Here is a 15,014-nt window from a genome sequence, read left to right as displayed (position 1 = left end):
TGAGCAAAAAATGTCACTCTCTAGATGTGTAAAGGTTGTAGAGACATCCCCAAAAAGGCTTGCAGCTGTAATTGCAGAGAAAGGTGGTTCTACAAAGTATTGACTCAGGGGGCTGAATACAAATGCACACCACACTTTTCAGATATTTATTTGTAAAAATATTTGAAAACTATTTATCATTTTCCTTCCGCTTCACAATTATGTGCCACTTTGTGTTGGTCTATCACATAAAACCCCAATAAAATACGGTAACATGACAAAATGTGGAAAATTTTGAGGGGTATAAATACTTTTTTAAAGCACTGTATATAGGAGCGTCCACTTACATGTGCAGAGTAAATTTCATTTTTATGTGTTGCTTTCCATACAGATGATGGGAAAATATTTCATGGAAGTGGCGTTGGTGATCCATTTGGGCCTCGTTGTTACAAGGGTGATATCATGGGATGTGGAATTATGTTTCCAAGGGATTATATCCTGGACAGTGAAGGTATGGATCAACTTGGTGAATTGTCTTGTCATCTGCTTTGTATTGGTAAATATGTAACACATTCCTCAATTCTTACCTTCTCTAGGTGAAAGTGATGACAGTAGCGACATGAAGGAACTGAGGCTGCAGCCACGTGGAGTTCGGAATGTCATGTATCTCTGGAGAGAACAACAGCAGGAAGAGGACGGGGAAGAAGAGGAGGAGGAGGAAGAGGAGGACATTGAGAGGGATCATGAGGGCAGGAAAGTGGTGGTACGTGATGGCTTAGGATTTGAGCGCTCCAAAAGAAACCAGTTAGTTATGTTTTAGTGCTTCCTGCCCCCAGCCCACCCTCCAATTTCATAATAACCTGTCCCAATCCAGTAAGTTATGAACTGTGCAGCTTGTCAACCCACACAGTTGCTTGTCAAAACAAAGGTGCAGTTGCAATCTAAAATAACCCTATCACCACCCAACAAATAGGCTGTGTAACAAAGCCAGTAAAAATGGACGCTTTGCATAGATCACTTTACCCCCTTTTTTTTTTATCTTTTTTTGGTATTCCGGTGTTATGAAATCGGAAGGATAAAGAGCTTTCTTAGCCAGTCACCACTGGTGCAGCTGCTCCCCAATGCCCTAACATTGCAAGTCTGGGAAGTCTGCAGTGACAGCCCAGAGGGCTATGGGAGCAAGGTTGCATCTCCATTTAATACAGAAGACTAGTCATGTGACCGCTGCTGGTCAAGTGACTGTTCTGTTTACTGAAATGGTGGATTGTAATCTATGTATTTCCACAGTTTAGTTCTACAGCTGCTGGGTCTGCTATGGGCACAATGACCCTGTCAGGAGCACAGCATACAGAGACCGTTACTTTGCAAAATGCAAGGTATGCATGCATCAGTGACAGTGCAGCATGTTGCTGCATCTAAATTGCTGAGAACAGTCTCTTTAACAAAACAGGGTGGCTGCCATTGCTGAATTCTTATCTATAACATTTCTAGTTATATAGCTGTCATGTTTACACTTTTGTTTCTGACCAGGACACATATGCAGTGGTGGAGTTTGGACTTTCTTGTTCTAAGTCAGTGATTTAAAAAAACATTGAAGCCACTAGGATCAGCATTGCAGCCAGGCTACTAGATTTTTTAGGAAAAGGTTCAGTGATGGCTTTTTATCATGATTTTTTTTTTTAAAAGCATCAAACAACCAAGTGCTCATATTTTAATGCTTTCTTCCCTCTGTATGTAGTTACTCCACCTCACCATGCTAGTTGTGTTCCAGTAATGGGATGGTAGCTTTGCATGCTCTGTCCCAGCATGAATTAAGCAGTCATTGGCATAGCTGAGGAATGTCTACAAAGATGTGGTGTAACAGTGGCCATTCTTTGTGGGGAAAGAAATCATTACCCTGCTTTTTAGTAAGATTAGGTTCACACCTCCTGCGCTTTGTATGGGTGCATTTGCACAGGCAGAGCAGCCCAATTCATTTGAATGGATTTGAATGGGTAAGTGTCCCCAACCCTTTTCACAAAATTCACCTGCGGGGTAGCTGCATGAAACTGCATGGCACCATGTTGCTTTCGACACCTGAAAACATTCTGTGTTTTCTGATGTGAAGGGGTGCCACTAAGAATTTAATAGCATCTCCCAGGGGTCTTCTAAAGAGCAGCACAAGGCAGTGCATTTTGTCTGGGGGTCAGGAACCAGTGCGATTTATACATGGCCGTATTTGTGTGAACCTAGCCTAGATGGAACTTGTTTGGAGAATTATGGATACTGTAATATATCATTGGGCTTGCCTATCTCCCCACCACAGGTTTTCTTCACAAGAAATGGAAAGATTATCGGCAAAAAGGAGTCCATTTTGCCTCAGGGCGGCTTCTATCCAACCATAGGAATGCTGAGCAGTGGGGAGAAGGTGAAAGTGGATCTGCACCCACTGAGTGGGTGACCGGGTGACCAAGTGACCTCCGTGGGAGAACACGCTGCATTCTTCAGTCATCTTCCCCTTCTACCAACCATCTGGTCATGCAAGATTTGCACGTGGGCTTGTGATAGTGCTTCTTCGTATCTGGAAATGTGTTTCAGTGGCCCTTGCCTGTGATTGTTGGCTCTACGACTTTTACGTTTTTGGCATAGCAGGAGATGTGATGGGACAGGAAACAAGAGTGAATGTAAGGGAACCAGATGTTTTATCACTAATAGAAAAAATGGCTTCCTGTTCCAAAGTAGGAAGACTACCAGCTACGAGATGAATGTAGATTTGCCCGATCCCTAGTTTCTTGAATATCTGGCATTCTGAGTTATGGCATTTGGCAGTTAATGTGGAACTGCAAGCAAAATGTCTCAAAGTACTTGGTTCAAAAGGAAATTCTTTACCAGGTGAAAAAAGTAAAATATATTTTCAACTGCATATTTAATGGTCTGCCTGCAGTTCAGCTGTAAGCTTGACCCAGTCGGTTGAAAGATTGGTCCGCCCTAAACTGATAGTTCAGTATTTGCTGAAGTCAAGTGGGCTGTGCCATTGGCCAGCTTGCCCTATCACTGGGGACTTCTATGCGGATATAGACCTGGGCTCTGTGCTCACCCACCTTCACCTGCCACGTCTTCTATTGCTGTCATGTTCCTAAATTCGATTTGCATTCTTCACAATAAATTGGAACTCAGCAGGGAGGGCAGGCCCTTGTAATGCAGGGACACAGACCTGGAAATCCAAGTATACAAATCTCACCGCTGAAGACATATAAGGGACTGTCTAGAGCAGTGGTTCTCAACCTTTTAGTGCCGTGGCCCCTTGATAAAATATCCCAAGTTGTGGGGACCCCTAACGGTAAAAAAAAATTGTAGCGTGGGAATATCGGCACCCAAGGCAAGACAAGTAATTTGTCCCTTCCACTCGTACAGTATTAAAACCCTCATATGGTACATTTTAGGATGTATCACTCTTTCTCTTTGTTCTCCTTTCTTTCCCTTTTATCTCTCTCTATCCTAATTTTCTTTTTTTCCCCCCCATCTCTCTCTCTCTCTGGCCTCCTCTCTTGTTTCTTTCTCTTATTCGTTCTCTTCCCTTTTCTTTCTTCCAGATGAGTGGCAGTGCTGGTAGGGGGAATGGGATGAGTGGCAGTGCTGGGGGGAGTTCTGATCAGCCAACTTAGGTGCTTTTGATCAATGTCATCTGCTGATCTGCGAACTATAGCGGGGACTTTTAATGTCAACTATAATCACAGGTAGTGTAACTCATTGTGTCTCTGACTTTGTGAAAAATTCGTAGAAGTGACACCTTTGCTGAAATCAGGAGAGGTCTCCTCCAGCCCCTCCCCTCCATTCCTCACCAGTCAGCTGACCTCTAGTCTCTGCCCCCCAGAACTGAATGGGTGGCTGCGAAGAGACTGAGTGGGCAGCCGTGGACTCCAGGAACAGCCCAACTGGGTGGCTATAGGCTCCAGAGACAGGCCTGCTGGGCAGTGCCAAAAAGGCTGGCAGAGTGGTGCAGGCTTCGGGAACAGCCCAGGATTTGGTGACCCCTGGCAAATTATCATTTGACCCCCGAGGGGGTCCCGACCCCCAGGTTGAGAACCACTGGTCTAGACGGACACATGGAAGCTGTCACTGCTTTCCTGTTGGTTGCTTTAATGCTGAATCACTGACCCAGCACCATAATGTTAACTTCTGATGTTCCAGGTCAGTAAATGAAGAAAATATTGAAGTTGGTGGGTCAGCACAGCCAGGCATTTAGGCCTCTTGCACACTGTGGCTAGAAAAAAGCTCAGTACAGCTTATAACAGCCCATTAATTGTAATGTGCCTATGCACACAGGTGCGTAAAAAAGTGTGGTTTATTCTTCAGTTAAAAAAAAAAAAGGAAACATCTTCAATTTTGGTCAGTAATTTACGCCTCATTAGCGCAGATGTCCATTAACATATTGTGAATGCGAGAATAAGTTTGCGTGCGAAATTGCGCAAACGCATATGCGCGAAAATACGCGCAAATACATTTAATAAAAAAAATAGATACTCAAACAGGAGTATCGTGTGTGAGAGGCCTTAGGTGTTCAGCAACAGCAGCCCTGCTGAAATATTGGTTTTGGGTGGATTAGATTAATAAGCCTGTGAGGAGGTTAGAGATTCAAAGGCATTTAGGAAAATGAATTTCTCTTTCTATAAGAGTTGCCATCTCCCGGTAGATGGGTCCCAGTCCTGCACCCATCCACTAAGTGGGACCACAGACACCACTCTTCAGGGTGAACAAGCTTAACTAGGCTGCATAATCGTATGATGAATGGAATTGGAAGGTTTTCTTTCTATGTAGTAGCCAAAGATTTCTGGCTACCTCCAATCAGTGCATACTAATTACACAGAGCATTTCCATAGACGTTCACAGGGCTGGGTATATATTTATTTCCTGTACAGCTCTTGGCACTTGACAGGTAAAAACTTTAGCGGGACATATTAGTAAACTTCTGAAGGTGCTTAGAAAACCACATCAGAGTGATTACACTAATATCCAAATGGCTATCTTGCCTACAAGGAAACCAGCCACATACACAACTGTCGTGTATTTTGGGTTTGGTTGTGTGAGCTATGATGATGCTGCATAAATATTTCTGTGAGACGTGTGTGTTTTTGTGTGTGTGTTTGTGTGCGCAGATTCTTTTCTCTGTCACTTAAACAATAGAAGCCAATCGTTATTGCTGACTGGCTGTGCTGTATTTAATGGCTGTTGGTTGGCACACAGGTAAGCCTTCGTCACGGGCCAGCTTTAAACAGTCTTGGTTAGCACTTATTTCTACTCTTGTACATTTTTTGTGTTTACATGACAAGATATTATGTTGTCTTTTCTAACTTTTTGCATGGTTTGAAAAGTATGAGAAACACATGTGATTCCTTATTTATATTTAATATGGCATAACTACCTCTATTTCTGCTGCTAATTCTATTGTACTTTCGTGTCCTGCTGATTGTTGGCTTGGGCTGCACACAGGGCCCTTGTCTGGCATTGTAGTCCTGATTGGAATGGTTGTTCAATCTCTGATCAGTACGACAGGTCGGTGTAATGATCTCCTGGCTGACTTCAGGGTCTCGTGACATTCTTTGTTTCATTCATTATTGGATCTTGCATTTTTATTTGTTTCCCTCATTGTGTTCACAAGAGCATACCTTGTGCACCATTTTCATTGTTTTGTTTGGTAATTCTGATAATCAGATTGTTTTGTTTGTCTTCATAGGAAGGCAGAAAAGCTGCTTAAGTATAAAATAAGGATAAATGTAATGTAACAACCTTACATTATTAATAAAATCATTCCTGTGCCTTAGTGAATTGGTCCCTGCATGTGAACTCCAATCATGGGTTATGATGACTTTGATGGAGTGTGTGATCGGAGACATGCAAATATTACATTCTCCAGTATCTGATGGGCAGAGACCGTCTCACAAAGCACATCTTGTAACTTTCATACTCCTGTGCTCCGCTCACAGGAACTCCACTAATGTTATAGTAAATTCACATCAACAGACTTGTACATATCTTCTCGTATTCGCTGCAGAATCGTGTAGTATTTACTGTAAAGGGGCCCATAGACACTGGATGAATTTTCAGTCTAATGTCTATAGGGACAATTCTGCAGAGAATAAGCCAGGGACCAGACTGTTTTCAGATTCAGACCACCTAAGGGCTCTTTCACACGGGCGGCTCGTTCAGGTCCGCCTGCCAGTTTTTTAGGCGGACCTGAACGGGCGCTCCATGCTCCTCTATGGAGCCGCGGATGTCAGCGGTGACATGCCCGCTGACATCCGATCCGCCAAAGTGTGACGGAGGAAAAACCTACTTTTCCATCCGTCTATCGAATTGGGTGAACACGGACAGACGGTCTGTGTTCATCTGATCCCTCCATAGGGGAGAGCGGAGAAAATCCCCGGCTCAGCCTGGATCAACGGAGCGATCCCCGCTGAGCAAGCGGGGGTTCACGGGGCGGATCATTACTGATGCGCCCCGTGTGAAAGGGACCTAAAACAGGAACCTTGTGCACCCTGAGCAGCACAAGCTGCGCCTGCAGAAATTGGGAGACAGTTTGAGCTTGCATGCACATCCAGCTGTTCTTTGATGCTATGGCCAGTTCTAATCACAAGCAAGTCAACCAAACAAAAAGAAGGCATTTCACAGTAATCCAAGTTGGAAATTACTTACAGATGCTAAATATAAGCTAAAACTGCCAAAATACAGTGGAGAATGCACTGAAATAATAAAGTGCACCTGTACATAATTCTTGTGCGTTAGATGAGTCTTCCTTGATCTGGGAATTCTGACGCTGACTGCAAGAGGGGTCCTTCCTATAGATGGGGGGTGTTTGTTTACACATTCTTGATTTGACTTTTCTGATTGATATTTCAGAAGAATTTGATGCTTAGTTCACTTTAGTAAATACATTTGCAGGTATCCCTTTCAGTGTTTGCATTTTTCCTTTTCTCTTATGATCTGGATCTACAGTGTGACAGTTCTAAGCTTTGGGAATGTGTGCCTCCTTCTCTTACAAGTAGCTGTAAGTGAGCAGCTCAGATTGCCTGTGTCCTTGTACAAGGTTAGGCAGATTCTGCATGGTGTTATGCACCGTGGTGGCACATGCTCCTTTCCTTGCTGGGATACATTCCATGTGCATATGGTTACCATATCATTAGAAGATGCATTAGGTACTTGTTGCTGTCTAACTCCACGGAAATACATAAACTGCAGTGTATCTCTACAGGATGTAGTTGTATATAGGACGCTCAAGGCAAAAAAAGGACCCTCCTTTTGCCAGGAAGTATACAGTCTAAATGAGCAGGGAGTAGGCAAGCAGATGTCTGGCGATGCACTCCAACAGCATTTCAATTGAGAGTAGCAGGCTCTAGTGGAAGGATAAAAAAAAACAAAAGAGAAGGCGCTTCTAAGTGCAGTAATATAAAACTTTAATGTGCGCAAAACTATTAAAGTGATTGTAAAGTCTCCAATAATAATAATAAACATGTTATACTTACCTGCGCTGTTGCAGTAGAATTGCACAGAGCAGCCCAGATCCTCTTTTTCTCGGGTCCATCTTCTGTGATCCTGGCCCCACCCTCCTGTTCTGTGCAGCTTGCTATGAGTGCACCCAAGCTGAGTCACAGCTCCCTGTGTCCATTCAGACACAGAGCCCCAGCCCCTGATTGGCTAGCTGTCTTTGTTAAAAAAAGTATAACGGGGGCTGCTGCACAGAAGATGCATTTTATACTAATGCGCGATGCCTTTACAAACCCTTTAAATACACTTCCAGAAATGTTGAGCTAAACAAGCTCATTAATAATATAGAGATGTGCAGCAGGGGGTTTTCCATTAAAAATCCTGGCAGCGGGTGTCATTACTGGCTGGCCTAACAGCATGTCAGGGATGTCGGAAGGGCGTGGAACCCAAGCACCTAGATGTGACATGGGGGGGGGGGGGGGGGCACACGTTTCGAAGCTTGGTTATGAAGAAGGAGCTGGTGCACAAGCGCCGAAACACGTTTTTGGCCCCCAACCCTCCCACGTCACATCTGGGTGCCTGCGTTCCACATTGGCTCTGGCAGCGTGGTGGCCCTTCAGACATGCCACTCTAACATGGCTGGCCGATAATGAGACCCACCACCAGGATTGTTCATGGAAATTCCCTGGCTAGACATATTTTATGAGCTTGTCTATCTCAACATTTCTGGAAGTGTTTTTAATCACTTTGGACACATTAAAGTCTTATTACTGCATATAGAAGCATCTTCTCTTTTGTTTCTACAATGTGTCTTTAGCCTTTAATCTCCATGGCATGAGCCTACACCTACTTTTAGTTATAGTGAAGTTACTATAGGACTGTGTCTTGTGTGCTATGATCTCCCATTTAAAGATACATTAAAGGCCAAGTTCACTGTTTGGAACACATTACATGTTACACTCGTATTTAGGTTTTAATGTGTTCCTAAACATCGCCCTACCCCCTGTGACAGTGTGCAGGATATCTCACTTTCAAAAATTGGCACGGTTGTGTGAGGCTCCATTCATTCACAGAAATCTGCCAAAGGAATGAACTACAAGTCCTCTCTGCCTCCGCAGCAGATGGACTACACGTGTGGTAATCGGTGCACTCCTAGTCCATTGGCACCTCCTCCAGCTGAAAGCCAGTACATAGATAGGGGCAGAAAGCTGGAGGAAGAGTGTGTAGGAACCAGAGCTTTGCAGTCTCCTTGTAAGTTTTTTATTTTTGCCATCTTTGTCCTATTGTGGTGATTTACCTTTGTTTCCTGTCCTGTAGCGAAAGCAAGACGTGAGCGGATATCTCTGCAAATTAAGGGAATCTCCTGGGGTCACCAGAACTAGTGTGCCCATTGTAAGAGAATCTCTTGGAGGTCCCCAGAACTAGTGTACCCATTGAAAGATTTTCCCTCCATTACTTTTCTGGGGACAACCCAAAATGTGAGATTTTCTTTTACATGCAATGCTAATAGTAAACAGGACAAATAGAGAGGATGCATTTCCCTAAAGGGGCACAGACCACAATACTTACAGGGGTTCAAATCCATCTCCACTCTATCCAAAACTAAAAAAAAGTTTTGTCTTTAGTTATACTGTAATAATGTAATAAAGGTTGTCATGAACTAGCCTTCGTTTTTTTATTAAACTGATTTAAGGAAGTTGTAAACCTCTAACAAAAAAAATCCCAAAAAACAACCTGCAAGACAATGGCATAATGAGCTAGTATGCATCGTATACTAGCTCATTATGAAATATTTACCTTAGAACGATGCCCTCCAGTGCCGCCTGCACACGGCTCACATCTTTCCCGGAGTTACTTGCAGGCTCCGGCACTGTGGTTGGCCGGAGCCGCAATGACGTCTCTCCTGCGCGGGTGCCACCGCTCCCAGAACAGGTCCTGAAGAAATGGCACAAGCGGGCTGTTCCTTCAGTGCACCTGCGCCGATGATGTCAGGGGGCAGCGTATATAGTAAATATCTCCAAACGGTGCAAGTTTAGGAGATATTTACAGTACCTAGAGGTAAGCCCTACTATAGGCTTGCTTGTAGACCATTAAAGAGGAAGATTTTACTTCCTCTTTAAGTCTGAAATATTGCAATTTTTAGATACAAATATTTCTTAAGTAGAGATCTTCTTTAATACATTCAGGAACATTAAGCCAAAGTCTCTATCTGCACATATCGAGTGTTGCACCTTCATCCTTCAGAAGACCAATTCACCAGATGCATGGGGCACCCTGAAGTCAGAGCTGATCACAGATGCTTTGCTTGCTGAATTTAGAAACCTTTTGTCCTGTTCACACTTATCCATTTTCATGCAGTGAAATGTATTCATATTGCTGCACGAAAAATGCATTTTCAAGTGGAAATCCAATTGTTTACTTAGGAGCCGGTTCACATCTATGGGCTGATGTTTTGTAGGAATGGTAAACAATCAGCCCATAAACACGTTTATGACCACACATGCTGCAACACACACTGCACAGTGAGTATCAAGCCAAAGTAGCCTTTCACACCTATGTACATACAGTCGTGTGTTTCGGTCCAAGTTACTGCTGGCATTTGTGTGTGTTTTTGTGGGGTGTTTCCTTGTGTATTATGTCGAGTGAAGACAAAACATTCAGGATGGGCAGGTTGTCTGGCACAGCGGTTTAGAAAGACACAAATCTGTATGGTGTATGTCTTTTGGTGTATTTACCATTCATTTCAATGAGCCTGATTTAATTTGTGTGTTTTTTTATTTTTATGTGCTAAGCTGCATAGATGTGAACTAGCCACATTGTAATAAGTAGGGGTTTTACTGATGTATTTTTATGAAGTTAAACTTCTGAATTTTAGTTACAGGAAAAGGCAAATGTGACCAAACTTGGAGAAGGGCCATCAGTAAGGGTTTATTGGTGGCAGCCATACGAGGAAGCTCATTTTCTAAAACTTTCATTCACATGATAGAACTTTGTATGTATGTATGACTGTGAGCGTTGGCTGGTTTCCCTTGTCTATACAGAGGGTGTTGTGGCCATAAAACACCATTTCTTTTAGTTAGCTGTGTCACCTCTACATAGTAAGAGGATCTCAGGGGCTGAATTCCACTAGTGAAGGGAAGGAGGGAGTCTTGTTTCCCAACTGTCTGCCTGCTGCTAATGCCACCCATTTTTTCCATGTAACCATTTGGTTTTGTTACGGTTCCACGGAATTGCACTAAAACATATCCCAATGTCTGTACATAATCAATAAACATGTTTATATACATATAATAAAAACACAGATCTCTATTTATATGGCTGCTTTCTGATTTGTGACGTATGTTAAAGGGATTGTAAAGACAAAAATATTTTCCTCTTAAATTAAAGTCTGACAGTAGCTGATAAAGTAACAAATAATGTTTTGCATTATAACTAGTTTGATACCTGTTGAAATCGAGCCGTTTTATTCACCTCCAGCACTCCTGAATCATTATTCTCACTGACTTCCTGGTTTCCGGTGCACATTCATTCTTGCTACATCACGGCCCAATGGGAACTACAGTTCCCATTAGGCTTAGCCTCCATGCCTGTGAGGGATAAGAGAGCATCTTCATGCAGGGCTGTAGTCATAGGGAGGGGGTGAGCACATTGTGCTTTCCACCATGCAAAACGGCTCAGATGCTGGTGGAAAGCAAGAAGAGGAGTGACAGGAAATGGCATTTTCAAACCTGGATTACTGTATTTTGGAGGTCAAAAGGAAAAACGAGGTAAGTGATATTTAAATGCTCTAGCTTACAGAAATCAATTGATCTAATAAAAAACAAACCTTTAGTGTTCCTTTAAGGTGAATAAAAAGGCTATTTGGCTAAATTGTTGACTACAGCTGTGGGTGGAGAGTGGTGCCACGTGACTGTCAATTCCCATGATTCTCTGGGGTGTTGGTTTGTTAGGTTGGAAGAGGCTGTGTCCTTAATCCATTAAAGGGGTTGTAAAGGTGTTTTTATTTTCTAAATTGGTTCCTTTAACCGCTTCCATACCGGGCACTTACGCACCTTCCTGCCCAAGCCAATTTTCAGCTTTCAGCACTGTCGCACTTTGAATGACAATTGCGCGGTCGTGCTACACTGTACCCAAACAATTTTTTTATCATTTTGTTCCCACAAATAGAGCTTTCTTTTGGTGGTATTTGATCATCTCTGCGGTTTTTATTTTTTGTGCTATAAACAAAAGAAGAGCGACAATTTAAAAAAAAAACACAATTTTTTACTTTTAATTTAATAAATATCACAATTTTTTTTAAAAAATACATTTTTTTTTCCTCAGTTTAGGCCGATACGTATTCTTCTACATATTTTTGGTAAAAAAAATCGCAATAATCATATATTGATTGGTTTGCGCAAAATTTATAGCGTCTACAAAATAGGTGATAGATTTATGGCATTTTTATTTTCTTAATTTTTTTACTAGTATTGGCGGCGATTTGCGATTTTCTTACTGTCACCGTGACATTGCGGCGAACACATCGGACACTTTTGACACTTTTTTGGGACCATTCACATTTATACAGCGATTATTGCTATAAATATGCATTGATTACTGTGTAAATGTGACTGGCAGGGAAGGGGTTAACCACTAGGGGGCAAGGAAGGGGTTAATATGTGTCCTAAGATGTGTTATAACTGTAGGGGGGAGGGGACTCTCAAGGGGAGGAGACCGATGTGTGTTCCTCTGTACTGGGAACACACATTGGTCTCCTCACCACTGACAGGTGGTGGATCTGTGTGTTTACACACACACATCCACACTCCTGCCGTGATTACCGACAATCGCGGGCACCCGGCGGCAATCATTGCCGCCGGGTCACGAGCGTCGCCGCGGGCGCGCGCGCCCTAGATCGCGGGAACGCAGGACGTCATATAACGTCCACCCGGATCGAGAAGGGGTCCCTGCTGCCGTCATTTCACAATGAGGCGGTAGGGAAGTGGTTAAGCTAGTGCATTGTTTGTTCACTTACCTTTTTCTTTCGATTCCCCTTCTAAATGTTTTTTTTTCTTTGTCTGAATTTCTCACTTTCTGTTTCTCCTCAGTAAACTTGCCCCCATCATCCGAACGTTCTGGCTGGGGGTTAGTCAGCCAAAACAGCTTACTGAGGAGGAAAAGGAAGTGAGAAATTCAGACAAAGAAAAAAAAACATTTAGAAGGGAAATCGAAGGAAAAGTAACCAACAATGCACTAGCTTATTGAACAAGAAAACTAAATTGTGGGACTTTAAAGCGCATAACTGAGTAATGAACCAATCAATGTAAACATTGTATTTATTACAAAAAAAGGCATACATATACATGTAAAAGCAATAAGAAAATAAGATGATATATTGCTAGGTCTCAATGGGCTGCTCTATTTGTAAGATACTGGTGCACTTTCTTAGATTAATTCCTCCATTTTTTTCAGGAACTGCAATTCCCATCATGACTAGTCATGTCTGTGAATGTCAGAGTTTTACACTGCCTTATGGGACGTGTAGAGGGCTGTACTTTGAGGATCCCTGATCTATATTATTAAATATACCTATCACAGCTGATAACTGGATACCCTACCTTTATGCCAATCATTGGTTGCTGGTGCCATGCCTCAGGTGATTCCATCCCGGCTCCCGGGTTTGACGTTTTCTATAGTTGCCCTCCATCATTAATACTATCAACTCTCGTATTTATTTACTACGAATAGATACCTCCAAACCTTGCATCTTCTCCTGACGAGTGGTAATGGAAACCACGAAACGCATAGAGCTTTCCTATGATGCCATGTCACAGTGCCCACGGTCTACATTTGTACTATACTTTAGTTTATTTTAATGAACCAATCCACCAGTGCCATCATATTTATATGCTACCATTACAATTTCGGTCTACATACCTAAGGTCCGGCACTATGTACAATATGTTGAGACAACTTTGTACTATCATGTACTGTCTAGACCAGACCTGGGCAAACTACGGCCTGCGGGCCGTATACGGCCCGGCGGACCTTTTAATCCGGCCCCTGGGCAGTGTTGCCAATAGGGTTGTCCCGATACCGAGTATTAGCGGGAGTACTTGTACTCCCGCTAATACCCCAGATACTAAAATAGAATACTTCCCCCCCGCCGAAGCCGCTGCCACGTTAATCACCGCGGCGGGGAACATTACAGACAGCGTTCGTTTGAACAGCTGTTTTCCCCGCCGCGCATAGACACTCCCCCTTGGACGGATCTGTCCAATCGCGAGCAAGGGGGAGTCACATAGACACTCCCCCTTGCTCGCGATTGGACAGATTCCGTCCAAGGGGGAGTGTCTATGCGCAGCAGGGAAAACAGCTGTTCAAACGAACGCTGTCTGTAATGTTCCCCGCCGCGGTGATAACAGTAGGTACGGGGGACAATGGCTGCTGTAAGGGGGACATGGCTGCTGTACTGGGGACATGGCTGCTATACTGGGGACATGGCTGCTATCTGGGGACATGGCTGCTGTATGGGGGACATGGCTGCTGTACAGGGGACATGGCTGCTATACTGGGGACATGGCTGCTATACGGGGGACATGGCTGCTATACGGGGGACATGGCTGCTATACGGGGGGCATGGCTGTTATACGGGGGACATGGCTGTTATACGGGGGACATGGCTGCATTTGGGGCCCCTTTTAAAAAAAGTATCGTGAGTACATATAAAAAAGTATCGGTACTTGTACTCAGTCCTAAAAAAGTGGTATCGGGACAATCCTAGTTGCCAACCGTCCGTAGAATTACGGACAGTACGTAAATAAAAGGCACTTTTTCCCTGTTCGTAAAAGTCCGTAATAAGGGAAATGTGCCCGTAAAAAGATCCGAATGTGAGCCGCAGCGCAGGCAGCGTCTAGTCCTCCTACATTATGCATAGCCTCGCCCTCTCTGACCGCCCAGCCCACCACCACCCGCCGCGCAGCCAATTATCAAAGCGCATTTTCGCGCTAACAACACTGCTGCCAGCCTATTCAAAAGAGCAGCGCGGGGAAACTGAGGAACATCGTAGAATGTGTGGAGATCGGCACCGGCGAGATAGCACACAGCAGCAGATGTAGTGGACACACTGCAGATGCACCCCCACTGTGACGGAGTGAACTGAGTGAAGGCAGATGGAGACCGACCAGTGCGCCTGCCTGCCTGCTCTGCCCGCCCGACTGACTGACTGTAGCAGTCGGCCAGCCGCCATGCTGGTGCCCAGGCCTGGAGTGGACCCTGGTCTCCACTCTCTTCGTTGGAGTAGGACTCCTCGCGACGCCTGCTGCCTGCCCTCAGTGCCACTGCCCTGGCCTTGTCTGGTGAGTCCTCAGTCCAGCAGCAGAGTGTGAAGTGCTATCCTACCTAGACATCACCAGTATGCTGTGTCCTCCTCCTGTGCCCCTTTCACCTCTCCACAGGTCAGATCTGTGGAGAGGTGAAAGGGGCACAGGAGGAAGACACAGCATACTGATGATGTGAAGAAGTGATATGATAATTTATTTGCAGCCTCTGTGCCATGTCCCCAGCCTCTGTCCCCCTCCTGTGTCATGTCCCCA

General features: G+C 44.1%; 1 protein-coding gene across 1 annotated transcript in view; it reads left to right on the top strand.

Annotated features, from left to right (window-relative positions):
• The window catches only part of SPRYD3 (SPRY domain containing 3), a 44,701-nt gene extending 41,560 nt beyond the window's left edge, over nt 1-3,141 (top strand). Inside the window, exons 9-11 of the mRNA XM_040340631.1 lie at nt 371-490; nt 576-742; nt 2,285-3,141. Coding sequence (XP_040196565.1) covers nt 371-490; nt 576-742; nt 2,285-2,419 — 422 coding nt within the window. The 3' untranslated portion in view covers nt 2,420-3,141. The remainder of the gene's footprint in view (nt 1-370; nt 491-575; nt 743-2,284) is intronic.
• The last annotated feature ends 11,873 nt before the right edge of the window (nt 3,142-15,014 follow it).

This window comes from Rana temporaria, chromosome 2 (genome assembly GCF_905171775.1).
Source record: "Rana temporaria chromosome 2, aRanTem1.1, whole genome shotgun sequence".
Lineage (NCBI taxonomy): Eukaryota > Metazoa > Chordata > Amphibia > Anura > Ranidae > Rana > Rana temporaria.
The sequence above is the reverse complement of the archived record's forward strand: the minus strand, read 5'-3'. Positions and strand labels throughout refer to the sequence as shown.